This window comes from Bactrocera oleae, chromosome 6 (genome assembly GCF_042242935.1).
Source record: "Bactrocera oleae isolate idBacOlea1 chromosome 6, idBacOlea1, whole genome shotgun sequence".
NCBI lineage: Eukaryota > Metazoa > Arthropoda > Insecta > Diptera > Tephritidae > Bactrocera > Bactrocera oleae.
In genome coordinates this window covers 56,895,435-56,909,417 of record NC_091540.1, presented here as the reverse complement: position 1 = coordinate 56,909,417, position 13,983 = coordinate 56,895,435, and the positions used below count along the sequence as shown (strand labels likewise).

Sequence of the window (13,983 nt, the reverse complement as noted above, 5' to 3'; positions counted from 1 at the left end):
GAAGGTACACTTGTGGCATGTGTCCCGTTATTTTGCTGTTTTAATTTTTGTTGCAGCGAGCTGATATTTTGCTGCACGCTGCTTGTAGAGTCTTAAAGGTATTCAAAATTGCATGAAAGTAATACTACTCAGCAACATATATATGTATATACATATTTACCGTTAACAATTTTTTTTTTATTCAAGAATTAATAAATTCATATGTATTTGTATATACATATATGTACATATATTTCCTTGTGATACAGAACAGTAATAGCATAATACTATTTAATTAAATCAACAAAAACTAAATATCATGAAAATTATTTTTTAATTGTGTTTGTTGTGTTGCAAGCATCAGAAGTTAGTCGCCTGCCGCTCGCTTTTTGAATTTTTGCAATTGTGGTGCCGATAATTTGACTTTTCCCGGTATATTTCGCGCCAAAGCCTCTTCTTTGATGCTTTTTAGCAAATCCTTTTCACGTGTGCCGCAATTTTTATCCTTGGAGAACATGGTTAAGGCAGTTTTAGCAGCACGTCCACGCTTACCCGTGCCTGGTGTGAGCTTTACGCGAAACCTGCAAGTATTATATAAATTTAGTATAGGTTAGGTTAGCTTAAGAGGTCGAGGTATCCGTCTGTTGTAGTGCCAAAACCTCTACATATGACTATACATATAATTAATGACAAAGGCAGTCATAAATCGAAAAAGCACTTTGAGCTTATCACAAATTTGTTCAGGCGACTGATGTCAGTTTCGGCTATGCCTTTGGTGTCGCCGAAGGTAAGACTGCCAAATATTTCAACCTAAGTATTGTAAGTAAGGCTGGACAATGGAAGAGAAAGTGACTGGATGTTTCCATCTCACATTCTTTCATACAACTTCGAGAACTTGCTTCCGGCAAAGATTATGCTTGACGGAGAGCTCTTTACAGAAACTGCTCGTCCAACCTCCCTCCTAGCTTCGACCCACTTAAAAAAAAAGCTCACTATGCCTCTCCCCCCTAGCGACTTCTCCCCGTCCACATATCACTCGTCGGTATGTGAGCAGTTAAAAAGCCACTGGGTATTGTAATTTAGTATACTTTAAATTGACTAGTAAAATATAGCAAATTCTTACTTGTAATTTTGCAATGCTTGATATGGCGCCACCACAGGTATAACAAACAATAATTCGTCGCCTTCAAGCGGCTGTCCGGTAAGCGCGTCTAACATGGCCACATCGGCACCTGCAGGCATATCATCGTCATCTATTTCGGTTGCACCTTGGGATGGTTCTTCTTTGCGCGCGAAATTTCGCCTTTCCTTTTGTGTGTTCTGCATGTTCAGCTCTTCTTCGGCCTTCTTTTTGGCTAAATCAATTTTATCTTTACCAGCGGAGTTCAATAACATCATACGTAGTTCCCGTTCCTCCTCGTCTTGATCCTTATATTTGGCTTTCATCTTCTTTAGTTTACCACGCTGTCCACGCTTCATATTGGAATTCTTTGTGTCTTTTTCTTCCGCATTTTGTAGCTGCTGCCGCAATTCTTGTTGCGTTTTACGTTCTTTTTCCTCTTTACGCTTTTTAGCGTTTTGTTGTTGTTTTCTGCGTGGTGCCGCTGCCGGAATTATTGTTGCTTCTTCTTCCTCTTGCTTTACAACAACGTTTGCTGTGATTTTCGCGCGTTCAGCATCTTCAATGGTCGATTCCACAACAGAATCGGTACGTACAGTTATGCGTCCAGTGTCGTGCTCAATTTTTACTTGAGTGTCTGGAAAGTTGGTTGAGTTGTCTGACGAATCTGTATCTTCAGCATCTTCATCGACTCTCTCCAATTGCTTTGTTTTCAATTCTCCTTGCGGGATCTCACTCGCCTTGGGCTCTTCGTCTAAGTTTATTTCTACATCTTCAGTTAAATCCAACTGTTTCAAGCGCTGTTCTTGCTCCTCCAGTTCGTGTTGTTCCTCCTCGAAAGTACGCAATTTTCGCTCGCCACGATGTCGCTCCACAAAACTGTCCTCCAACTTGAAGAGCAGACTTAAGCCCATTATCAAGTGGCAGGATGGTAGAAAATTCTTCTTGCCACGTATCATGAAACTGCCAGTACCTAGATATTCACCAGAGGGCGCCGTCTTAGTGACTTGATCACTACGCACCCAATACGCGTTAGTCACCACCTTGGCGTCCCAAGCCACACTGTATGATATAGCCATCGTGCCAGCTTCTAATAATGTCTTTGGCGGCACTTCAGCGCCGCTGGGATTTCGTATGACAACACTTGAGGCACCTTGAATTTCAGCGTGCACATAAATGTCTGTGGGTCTCATGTAACTGCAAGTAAGAATAATTTATGCATAATTAAAAATGTTTATAAACAATAAAATATTATAAAAAATTACCGTTTCACAATCAGTTCGTTTTGTTGCGCATCCCTACCGCCAATAACTAAATAATTTTCAGAGCTAATAAACCAATAAAACTTTTCGAACCAATAGACTTTGCGCGCCTTCGAAATTGTGGATATTATGCGCACTTCTTTTAATGTTTGCTGAGTCTTGCGTTCGGCTGATTTCAAAGCTTTGTTTGAAGCATCGATTGTTTTTTGTTCTTTATTCGCCGCATAGCGTTTTAGATCGTAATACTTTCTTGCATTTGCCCAAGCCGATAGCGCCAAATCCACATCGACAATTAGCGTTGGTAAACCATCAGCGCTATCCTCATTATTATCGGCATCATCAGAGCCGCCTTCCTCGTTTTTATATGGATCTGAGAGACGCAGTGAAATATGATTAATTTCCAATTTCAGTTTTGTAATTGCTCCAGCTATGGGATCATCATCAGCTTGCGCCTCTTTGACAATTTTTTCAATGTCTGGCCAGGACATTTGTGATGCGATAAGCGATTGAACAGCAGCTATAGCATGTTCAACCAACTCTTGATTACAGGTTATAAGTTCGGCCTTTTGTTTATCAACTTCTTGAGATCTGGTTAAATTGTCAAGACGCTTTGCATGATCATTCTTAACGTTGGATAGCTTTTTCAAAGCTTCTCGCTCTTGTTGTAAAGTTTTCAGATCGATTTTCTGGGCTTCCTGTGTGGAATAAAACTCATCCACCGCCAACATAAATGTTCCAAACTCTGCTCTTGGTTGTCCTTCAAACTGTGCAAATGGATAGGGATGGTACTCGATATTTTGATAAAAATCCTCTTTTGCATCATCGTTCATCGTAGTTGAAGGTTTCTCCTCACGTTTTTGTATAATATAACCTTTCGACACAGATGATCGACCCTCTGCAAAGATTTGGGTGGCTTCCTACAAAAAATATATATTTACAGATTATTTTAAAAATTTATATATAATTTAGTATGCTACCTGTATTGCTTGAACCAGCGTAGGTAAATCAGTATTAATGATAAAATTTCGCATGTTTATTGATTTGCCTTCCCTTTTTTTTTGCTTACGAGATTTTTTACCACCACCACATTCTGCTTGTACTTCTTCCTCTACGACCGTACTTGTATCTTCTTTCTTTTCAATTATACAATTATCTAGTTTATATTTATGTAGTACATGATCTATCACGGCCGGACCAAAATCAACTTTTGGCATTAGTAAACGTCGCAAATTGTCACCGGGTTTTGCGGTTTCTATCAAAGCACGCACATCATTCTCCGTTAAATCAGCAGCTTGTTCTTTTGCACGATTTGAAGGATATTTTTCACGTACCGCAAATCGTACTTCTTCACCTTCATAATGTGGCCGCAGGATATACAAAATGGTAAGTTCATGGTCAGTGAGTATAATGTTGCCCCTATCGTACAGCTCAACTATAACATGATATGCAGCTTCGCTAGTTCCAAATTGCAAATCAATTATACGATCCATGCCAAGTTGTTCCAACTTTTCCAAACGTTTGTTTTTGAGATGTTTTCTCAGTTTCATACTGAAGCCCGAAGGCGCCACGTTCTTTGGCCATTCAAAAGCTGTTGTATGAAATCGTATGCCGGACTCAATTAAAAGCACTGTTTTACTTTCGCCTCCTTGAAATCGTATTAAATATGTTTTGTTGTCGATGTCATAGATTTGATTTACGCGCTGTCCAACCAAGCTTTAAGCAACGAAAATTATTACGTACTATAAGATTCATACTATTTTATCTAAAACTTACTGCTGCAACTCAGCGACACCACAAACAATGTCATATGTATTAAAGCGTGTTTTCATTGCTTTAATTTCGATTTTTGGGTTTCAAAATGATTTGGAATATAAAAACTAATTAGAATAAACTATTAAATTCCTTGCAAATATCAACTGACACGTTTCCTGATGTCGTCGCTTACTCAGCTGTTTACAATAAATATGGTGATGCCAGCTTATTAGTTTTAAACACAACACTTCTAAAATCATATAAAACTATTAATATTAGAACATTGCTTATTGCTGTAAATATAAGTATTTCGACTCAAAGGCGTGTGGTGGGTGCATTATTATTAGGGCTATATAAAAATATACACAAATAACGCTTAAATCAGCAGGTCAGTCCATGAAAATTGTGCCACAGGGTGACCTGTAAATGTATTTCAATTAATAGTGCATTTTTGATATGGCCACTTTTTTCATCTTTCTTTTGAGCAAATTTCGCAGAATCCTTATATATGTTTTGGTTCCTAATTCGTCAGCTGTGCACTATGACACCTGGAGCGAAAATCTGCAAAGAATTATAACAAAACGTCTCATCAAAACAACGCCTCCCCCTATAGGAAATATAAGTGAAAGTTTAGAGTTTTTTAAATAAACATATAAAACACATAATTGAATGTCGATGTTTAAGGCACGGTAGGTACCAAAGATTTATGTTATCAAACCGATAAAAAACTGACTATAACTTTATTCTAAAAGTGTTAAAGAATTTGAAGATGCACTAGAAGGTCCCGAAATTGACATAAATGCACTGCGAAACCTATGTTTTTATGGTAAGCTAAAAGCTATACACATATATAATTAAATAATCGAAATAATTATTTTCATATATATAGGAATACCTGACATAGGTAGTTTTAGAACAACTTGTTGGAAAATTCTTCTTGGTTATTTAGGACCGAAGCGGAGCACATGGACTGAAACGCTAAGCAAAAAACGAGCATTGTATCGTCAATTCATAGAAGAATTAGTACTGCCACCTGGTCGAAATGGAAACGACAATCAAGATAATACAAATACTGGACTTAATGATCACCCCTTAAGTGAAGGACCTGAAAGCGCTTGGAACACGTTTTTCCAAGACAATGAATTCCTCTTGCAGATCGACAAAGATGTTCGACGCTTATGTCCCGATATATCCTTTTTCCAACAAGCAACTGAATACCCTTGTGATATTGTGGTGCATAGCAAAGGTGAACGAAGATTGCATCAACGTGTTGTCCCCACTATGCTAAGCTCAGCGAATGTGGAACGCAAGGGTTTAGGTATTACAAAGGTAAGAGATATATACACGATGGCACATCAGTTATGTGAAGAACACACAAAAATCTAACTATATCACATTTATATCTTGTCATGCTTTACCTTTCTTACATTAAGTAGCAGGTAATTGCAAACTTAAAACATTTTCACTGCAATTATTGTAATTTTAACTAATAGCTTCCATACTTATAGATAAATCTTATCACAAAGCGTTCCAATGAAAATTACGTAGCAATGGAGGAAGGGCTGGAAGCACATTGGGAAGTAGTGCAGCGCATTCTCTTCCTTTATGCTAAACTAAATCCAGGGCAGGGATATGTCCAAGGCATGAATGAGATTGTTGGCCCAATATATTATATTATGGCCTCTGATCCTGATTTGGAATACAGAAGTAATTGTCATTTCAATATTCTTAAATGTTTTTGTCACATAACAGAAAATTGTTTTTTTTTACTATTCTGTAGAATATGCTGAAGCCGATTGTTTTTTCTGCTTCACCGCTTTGATGAGTGAAATACGTGACTTTTTCATAAAAACGTTCGACGATTCTGAAGGCGGTATAAAATTTATGATGGCGAAATTAGCTAATATGCTTAAACAAAAAGATCCAGAGGTCTATAATAAACTAAAAGAACAAGAACTGCATCCACAATACTATAGTTTTAGGTAATTATTCCCAGTATTCCCTCTAGAAATTACCCAATTTTACTTAAAAACTACATTTTAGATGGATTACGCTGCTGCTATCACAAGAATTTCCACTACCCGATGTGGTGCGCATATGGGATTCTGTTTTTTCCGATGAACACCGTTTCGAATTCTTAATAAGAATATGCTGTTCGATGATTTTGTAAGTTTTTTTTTTGCATATTTTTAATAATTTCACACAATACACTATTATCACAGCTGTTATGGTTTTAAACTATCAAATCTTTCATTTGCTCTCAATCATTTAACATTTCATTGTTGGTGTTAAGTTCTTAGATAAAGTGTTAATAAAAAATTGTGCTCTTCTGCAATAATTTCAGAATTCAACGAGAACTCATACTAAAAAATGACTTTGCATCAAATGTAAAACTTTTGCAAAATTATCCGCCTATTGATATCAACATAGTGTTGTCGCACGCCGTATCTTTGAATGGATAATACAGATTGCTGTAAAAAACAAAAAACAAAAAACAAATATAGACATCCCAAGCCAATTTTTACACGCCATTCTTATAAGGCAAACACTAGTTATACATAAAAAATACACATTTCTAGCTTTTAAGAATCTTCATTTATAATTTATATACTCGGATTTATAGTAGCTATGCTATATATATATTAAATAACTCAAATCATTTTACTCGAAATGTTCATTTAATATAAATAAATATTTCTCTTTTTAATATATTTTTTACCCAATGCAGAACTTATAAATAATTTTCATGCTTAACTTAAAGGGCTATATCCATTTGGAGCCAGATAAAATTACTTTTGATTAATATACAATACAAAAAAGACTTTTTGAAACTCACAAGTGCATATAACCCCATCATAGTTAGGTTAAACAGCGATCTATAAGTTAAATACTCAATGTGAATCAAAGTAAAATACTTTCTGCCCCGCACGTGTTTTCTGAAAACCAATGAGCTTCATAATAAGCTAACCTCAAAGATAGCCCATATCATAAAATAACTAATGATAATATTAAAAAAAAAAAGTTAATAAAAACATTCCATTGTTCAATATCTTTTATACAAAATATATTCTGGGACCTTGCCCTATATTTATTCACTAAAAGTTATTTGTAGCAGACATATTTGAACAGTTAATTTGCATTTGCTATTTACGAATTACGGTACGAATACGCGTTACTATACACACATCAATTTTTAAAAAATAATATACATCACTCATCCGTTCTCAGTCCGTCTTCACTGCTTAGTGCTGTTGTCACCTACTTTTTGACGTTCAATTTTGGCGCTGTATCTTTGCATATGGTCTGTGCTATGAACTCAATCAAAGTGCGTGTGGGCCTGCCAGCCATACCTTTGCGTATATACTCGAAAGCTTTGCCATCGGTCACCATCACGTTAGTGGCATCCTGAAAAATATAGATTAGTATAATAAAGACACAATTAGTAATATGATATTCTTACGATATGCATCCATTGGCCGCATGGTACAAACTCTCTCAGGAAAGCAGCCGCTTTGCATGGGCGTCCACCACGCCCAGCTCCATAGTTCTGCACATCGCTCGCTGCACCTGCTGTTACTTGCTTAGTATAGAAATTCCATAATGGGAAACGCCACACCCGATCTCCAGTATGCATGCTGGCATGTTTGATTTGCTGCCAAAGAATTTCCGAGTTAGTGAAGACGCCGCAAGCCGCTTCATCCAAGGCGTTACGCATCATTCCCGAAGTAGTGCCAACATCCACAATAAACTTGGGGCAAAAATTTTGCGCATACAAAAGTGCATCGGCCAACACGAGCACATCCTCATGATCTGTACCCTGAACTTTAATATGTTTGCCATTCATAGCTTTAGTAACATCACCGGGTCGGAAGGAATTGCAGCCCATAACATTTTCGCAAAGTGGAATTAAACCACGTATGTTTACCTATTAACAACAAAAACCAATAAACAAATTCATTGTCAAGTCGAACAACAGGACAATTACAGACTTTTGCTTACCGGTAAACGCAATCCTGCAATGGCTCTACATGCAGCCACTACTACGGCCGCGCCTGTCATGTCGCCACGCATATGAAATAATTCCTGTAGCTGCTTCAAGCAGAGACCACCACAGTCGTAGGTGATGCCTTGTCCTACCAAAACTATTGGACGCTCCTCGGCCGATGTACCATAGTAACTTAGCTCCAGAAAAATCGGTGGCTCACAAGATGCCTTACCCACCGATAAGAAAGCGTGCATGGATTGAGATTCTGCCCAGCCCTCCACCTTCACCTCAACATTTACACCCGACTTACATAGGACTTCGACAACCGTTTGTGCAAATGCGGTGGGTGTGAGCAAGTTCGACGGCATTTCTTGTAATTGTCGGGTTAGATTCTGTGCAGCAGCCTTTTGCAAACCGATTCGCCAGCCTTCAATATCACAAAGCTCATCCTTGTGCGTGTACAAATCAATTGCCGGAACGACTATGCGTCGTTTGATTTCTCTTAGTTCTTGATACGCCCAAATACCTAGTGCAGCACCCTCGGCTGCCGATTCGGCATGACCACAGTTTTCAATCTCAATCTTTTCGGTATCTAAGTACGCTAACTCTATACACGCTTTTGCTACAGATCTACGTATCGCCTCCTTTTGTTCATCGAGCACCTCATATGAGTTATAGCCCAAACACTCCTTACCTAAACCCACAACGGCCACAGCCGAGTAGTAGGGTACTTTTTCTGGTTCAACAGCGAATAAAATACGCGCTTCACCACGCTTTGGCATTGGTCCCGACATGCGTAATACCTCCAATAAACGGCCGGCTGTCTTTTGTACATTATATCGCCAAGCAGACGGCGTCAAGATACCCGCATCCGTCTTATCGTCCTCGTCGGCATACACGCCCAACACTAAACCACGTGACGGCGCATCGGCACATATTTCGGTTTGTTGCAATTGCAACAATTGATTTATAGCTGGCGAGACGTACGTACGTAGCTGCGGCAGGATGCGAGAAACTGATTTAAATACATTGCCGAATGATTTGGGACGCAGTAGACCAAACATTGTGATCGGCTTGAGTATACAGATAAAAAAAAAATCCTATTAAATATAATCGCGAATATTTTTATTAAATAGATTTACATATATTTTTAAGCAAGAAAATTTTATTTAAAAAAAATTCTACAAATAAATTTTCTCTATGTATAGTCGATTGGAAATATTTCGGGTTACTGGCTAGTAAAGTTTTACATCGTTTCGAAAAGAAGTACATTTGTATGTAAAAGAAGCATTTGCAAGCATAAAGTGTGCTGGATAGCATAAGTATGCTAATGTATTAACGACTGCGATCATTTTAAATAATACTAATATGAAAAACTTTGGGAAAGTTCAGTCGCACAATTTTGTTCTTAACTAAAAAAACGTTAACTTCGGCAGCGGCGAAGATATAATACCCTTCACAGATTCCAATTTTTTTTACAAGAACTTTATTTTGATCGGTCAGTTTTTATGGCAGCTATATGCTATGGTTGATCTGTTCTATTTCTTCGGAGATTGCATTATTGCCTTGGAGAATAATCCATGCCAATTTCGTCACAGAAAAAAGGCTTCCATACAAGAACTTTATTTTGATCGTTCTGTGTCTTTTTCAGTCATATGCTATGGTGGTCCGATATCGGTCGTTCCGACAAATGAGCAGCTTCTTGTAGAGAAAAACAAAATTTCAGATCAATATCTCAAAAACTGAGAGACTAGTTCGCTTATATACAGACAAACGGACATAATCACATTTTACATTTATGATCACCATAAAATGAGCTACTTAGAAACTAGACATTTCATTCATTTCCGAATAATCTAAAATTGGATTGGACTCATCTTATTATTTATTTACAGACTTAAGGTTCTTTGGTACAAATAAAGTGAGGTACAAATGGCCTTCGCGTACCAAATACACTGAACCCCGCTTCGCTTAATCTGAACCCTTTAAAATCGATCAACGTGTACGATTCATTTACCGTACACAAATTATTTGAGAATCGTCTGCTCATAGGGAAGATCGGCCCACACCTTCCCCATGGCCAATGTATCCGATAATCCTTCACGGAATACAATGTGAGTTGATAACAAGGATTGATTCGGTTTATAATTTTTCAGCAGCCCCTCAAATTTTATTGACTTTTAGCGGGAGGGTTGACTTTAAAGTATCAATCACTTCACTCAAATGTTAAGTGGGATATTATCGATAAAACCAAGCATGTTCATAATTCAAAATAAGAACTTCTAGAACTTCATCCAACAACGTATTTTTTCCTAAGAACCCTACTTATTATAAAACCTATAACTAACATCTCAATTTATTTCACACACCTTATACCTATGCTAACGATCTGTGTGTTCAATCTCATACAAAACGAAGACTATGTGTTTACTTAACTTTCACGTCGTTATTGTTGTAGTGGCAGAAAACATCCCTTAAGTAATTTGTAGAAATACTGTCGAGTTCTTGACCGGATAAAAATCCGTGTTTCTGCTTTCTTACATTTTGGACCACTCCTACATTTTAGGTTTAAAAGTCCACTACAGAGTTGTTTTATGTTTGTGTGACCGACTAAGAAATTGGATCTCGAAAGCTTCTTAATATAATTGAAATGGCCAGCCCCTGAATGGCTATATCAAAAGCGACAACATAAGAGCGTCGAACGCCATAAGCTCAGGATATCTACACCCTTAAGTGTGATATATTTTAGATTCTTCTCTGGTACGTGTATTAGTAAAAAAAAACACACACGGTTTCTTATGTTTTAAAATACAAATTGTATTACAAGTTATGTTACCATTTTTATAACAAAACTGCGTTGCGTTCTTTGAATATAAATTATATGATAATGGTATTAGATGGCTAAATCTCTGACAGTAGTAGCATTGTTTAACGAAACGACGTAGCTCAAGAAGCTTGCCGCGCTTCCGTAGTCTCATGATCACCTACTTTTTTTGTTTCAATTTTGGTTCCGTATCTTTACAGATTGTCTGGGCAATAAATTCAATCAATGTGCGCGTAGGCCTGCCAGCCATACCTTTGCGTATGTATTCGAAAGCTTTACCATTCGTTACCATAACGTTAGTGGCATCCTGAAAAATATCGATTAGTATAATGAAAACATAATTAGTAATGTGATATTCTTACGATATGCAACCATTGACCACATGGTACAAACTCTCTCAAGAAGGCAGCCGCTTTACATGGGCGTCCACCACGAGCAATACCATAATTTTGCACATCGGTCGCTCCACCCGCTCTTATCAACTTCGAATAGTAATTCCATAAGGGAAAACGCCACACCCTGTCACCAGTATGCATGCTGGCATGTTTGATTTGTTGCCAAAGAATTTCCGAGTTAGTGAAGACGCCGCAAGCCGCTTCATCCAAGGCGTTACGCATCATTCCCGAAGTAGTACCAATATCCACAATAAACTTGGGGCAAAAATTTTGCGCGTACAAGAGCGCATCGGCCAACACGAGCACATCCTCATGATTTGTACCCTGAATTTCGATATATTTTCCATTCATAGTTTTGGTGCAATCGCCGGGACGGAATGAATTGCAACCAATTACATTTTCACAAAGTGGTATCAAACCTCGTATATTCACCTGGTATTACGTAAATTACAAAATATAAAAATAAAATTAGTGATATAGCATTGCTTACCGGTAAACGTAAACCCGCAATAGCTCTACATGCAGCCACTACTACGGCCGCGCCTGTCATGTCGCCACGCATATGCACCAATTCCTGTAATTCCTTCAAGCAAAGACCACCGCTGTCATAGGTGATGCCTTGTCCTACCAAAACTATTGGACGCTCCTCGGCCGATGTACCATAGTAGCTGAGCTCTAGAAAAATCGGTGGTTCACAAGAGGCTTTTCCCACCGAGAGGAATGCGTGCATTGACTGTGATACTGCCCAACCTTCCACCTTCACTTCGACATTTACACCCGACTTACATAGGACTTCGACAACCGTTTGTGCAAAAGCGGTGGGCGTAAGCATATTGGAAGGCATTTCCTGCAGTTGTCTCGTCAAATTTTGTGCAGCCGCCTTTTGCAACCCAATTCGCCAACCTTCAATATCACAAATCTCATCCTTGTGCGTGTACAAATCTATGGTGGGTATGCTTATGCGTTTCTTAGGATCCTTTAACTCCTGATACGCCCATATGCCCAGTGCAGCGCCCTCGGCAGCCGATTCTGCGTGACCACAATTTTCAACCTCAATGCTGTAAGTGTCAAGGTAAGCCAGCTCCATGCAAGCATTTCCGACCGATCTTCGTATCGCCTCCTTTTGTTCGTCAACCACTTCGTAAGAGTTATAGCCCAAACATTCCTTACCTAAACCCACAACGGCCACAGCCGAATAGTAGGGTATCTTCTCTGGTTCGATTGCAAATAAGATACGCGTTTCACCCCGTTTCGGCATGGGACCCGATTTGCGCAGCACATCCAACATACGCCCGCCTGTTTTTTGCACATTATAGCGCCACGCAGACGGTGTCAAGATACCAGTGTCGTATTTGTTCTCCTCATCAGAGTAGACACCCAAAATTAGACCACGCGTAGGCGGGTCTGCACATATCTCTGTTTGTTGTAACTGAAGTGTCTGATTGACCATTGGCGAGGTGTACGTACGAAGCTGCGGCAATATACGGTTTATAGTTTTGGCAACATTGCCCAACGATTTGGAACGTAAAAGACTAAACATGGTGATTAACTTGTGTTTGTACAGTTAAAATAAAATCGTATTAAATATAATCGCGAATTATTTTTGTAAAAATGGATTTCTGTGTTTTTTAAGCAAGAAAATCGTACGTTAAAAATGCTACAAATAAATTTTCTCTATGTATAGTCGATTGGAAATATTTCATATTACTGACTAGTAAAATATTATATTGACTGAAAAGATTTTATATAAAGTATTGGAAGCATTATTATCTATAAAGTATACTATGACTAACCAAAGCCTAAAACATATACAGTATAAATTTGTATCGAAGTATTACGGAATATTGGAAAAAAGTTCTCAAACTTAAAGTTCCTCTTGAACTTTTTAAGAGAATTGAGTATGTTAGATTAGATCACGAATTATTATTGGATGAATTATGTATTATGTATGACAGCGCGACAAGATTGCTATGCTCGACTTCGTAAACGAACGGAACTGTCAAAAATTCATAGTAATAGCAAATACATAAGTCATATCAAGGTTAGCTAATATCGAGTAACTTTTCAGAATAATGCTCCAGTGTACAATGTTCGTTACTCCTGATATCATTTATTTTAACAACTCAGATAATTTTAACTGTCCGATAAGCGCTTAGACTCGTAGACGAATACTGTCTAAATTTCAGCCAGATCGTATTCATAGATTTATTTTGACTGCGTCTGAAAGTGGATAACATTACGAAAATCCGATGTTGTACTGACAGACCTTCGATTGAACGTACGCGAGATAGGTGAGTCATCTCAAAAGATCGCGTGTGTCATATTCTTAATGAGCTCTGCGCGACATGGATACACTGTTACATCCCAGAGACCAAAAAACAGTCGAAAACGTACATTTCATCCGGCGAACCTGTTTCAAAGAAGGGAAAAACGGTCCTATAGGCACAAGGTATGATATACATCGCTTACCTGTAGAAGGTATCTGACTGTATGTCCCGAATTATTGATTTATTCGACATTAAACTACCAATCCTGGACTTGGTAGTTTAATGTCGAATAAATAAATAATTCGGGACATACAGTCAGATACCTTCTGAATTTCAAAGCTAAAACATATTAGGTAATGCGCGTAATAAATAGAAGTGGCAGCATAGGCACACCTATTT

At 38.1% G+C, this 13,983-nt stretch overlaps 4 protein-coding genes across 4 annotated transcripts; 1 reads left to right on the top strand and 3 right to left on the bottom strand.

Annotated features, from left to right (window-relative positions):
* Positions 1-204: 204 nt before the first annotated feature.
* Positions 205-4,316, bottom strand: Clbn (Nuclear export mediator factor NEMF homolog Clbn). Its single transcript, XM_014231749.3, has 5 exons — positions 4,135-4,316; positions 3,339-4,074; positions 2,365-3,278; positions 1,103-2,296; positions 205-560 (listed from the first exon to the last, which is right to left on the bottom strand). The coding sequence occupies exons 1-5, from the start codon at positions 4,188-4,190 to the stop codon at positions 347-349; spliced, it is 3,114 nt and encodes a 1,037-aa protein (XP_014087224.2). The 5' UTR covers positions 4,191-4,316; the 3' UTR covers positions 205-346.
* Positions 4,317-4,634: 318 nt separating this feature from the next.
* Positions 4,635-6,584, top strand: LOC106615482 (TBC1 domain family member 13). The gene is made up of 7 exons (XM_014231709.3): positions 4,635-4,802; positions 4,866-4,939; positions 5,003-5,442; positions 5,622-5,820; positions 5,894-6,095; positions 6,157-6,279; positions 6,458-6,584. The coding sequence occupies exons 1-7, from the start codon at positions 4,783-4,785 to the stop codon at positions 6,573-6,575; spliced, it is 1,176 nt and encodes a 391-aa protein (XP_014087184.2). The 5' UTR covers positions 4,635-4,782; the 3' UTR covers positions 6,576-6,584.
* Positions 6,585-7,152: 568 nt separating this feature from the next.
* On the bottom strand, positions 7,153-9,310 carry LOC106615475 (cytosol aminopeptidase). Its single transcript, XM_014231701.3, has 3 exons — positions 8,113-9,310; positions 7,574-8,038; positions 7,153-7,518 (listed from the first exon to the last, which is right to left on the bottom strand). Exons 1-3 carry the CDS (start codon positions 9,160-9,162, stop codon positions 7,372-7,374), a joined length of 1,662 nt encoding a protein of 553 aa, XP_014087176.1. The 5' UTR covers positions 9,163-9,310; the 3' UTR covers positions 7,153-7,371.
* A 1,580-nt stretch (positions 9,311-10,890) lies between these two features.
* On the bottom strand, positions 10,891-13,013 carry LOC106615476 (cytosol aminopeptidase). Its single transcript, XM_014231702.3, has 3 exons — positions 11,808-13,013; positions 11,285-11,749; positions 10,891-11,229 (listed from the first exon to the last, which is right to left on the bottom strand). Exons 1-3 carry the CDS (start codon positions 12,855-12,857, stop codon positions 11,083-11,085), a joined length of 1,662 nt encoding a protein of 553 aa, XP_014087177.1. The 5' UTR covers positions 12,858-13,013; the 3' UTR covers positions 10,891-11,082.
* Between the last annotated feature and the right edge of the window lie 970 nt (positions 13,014-13,983).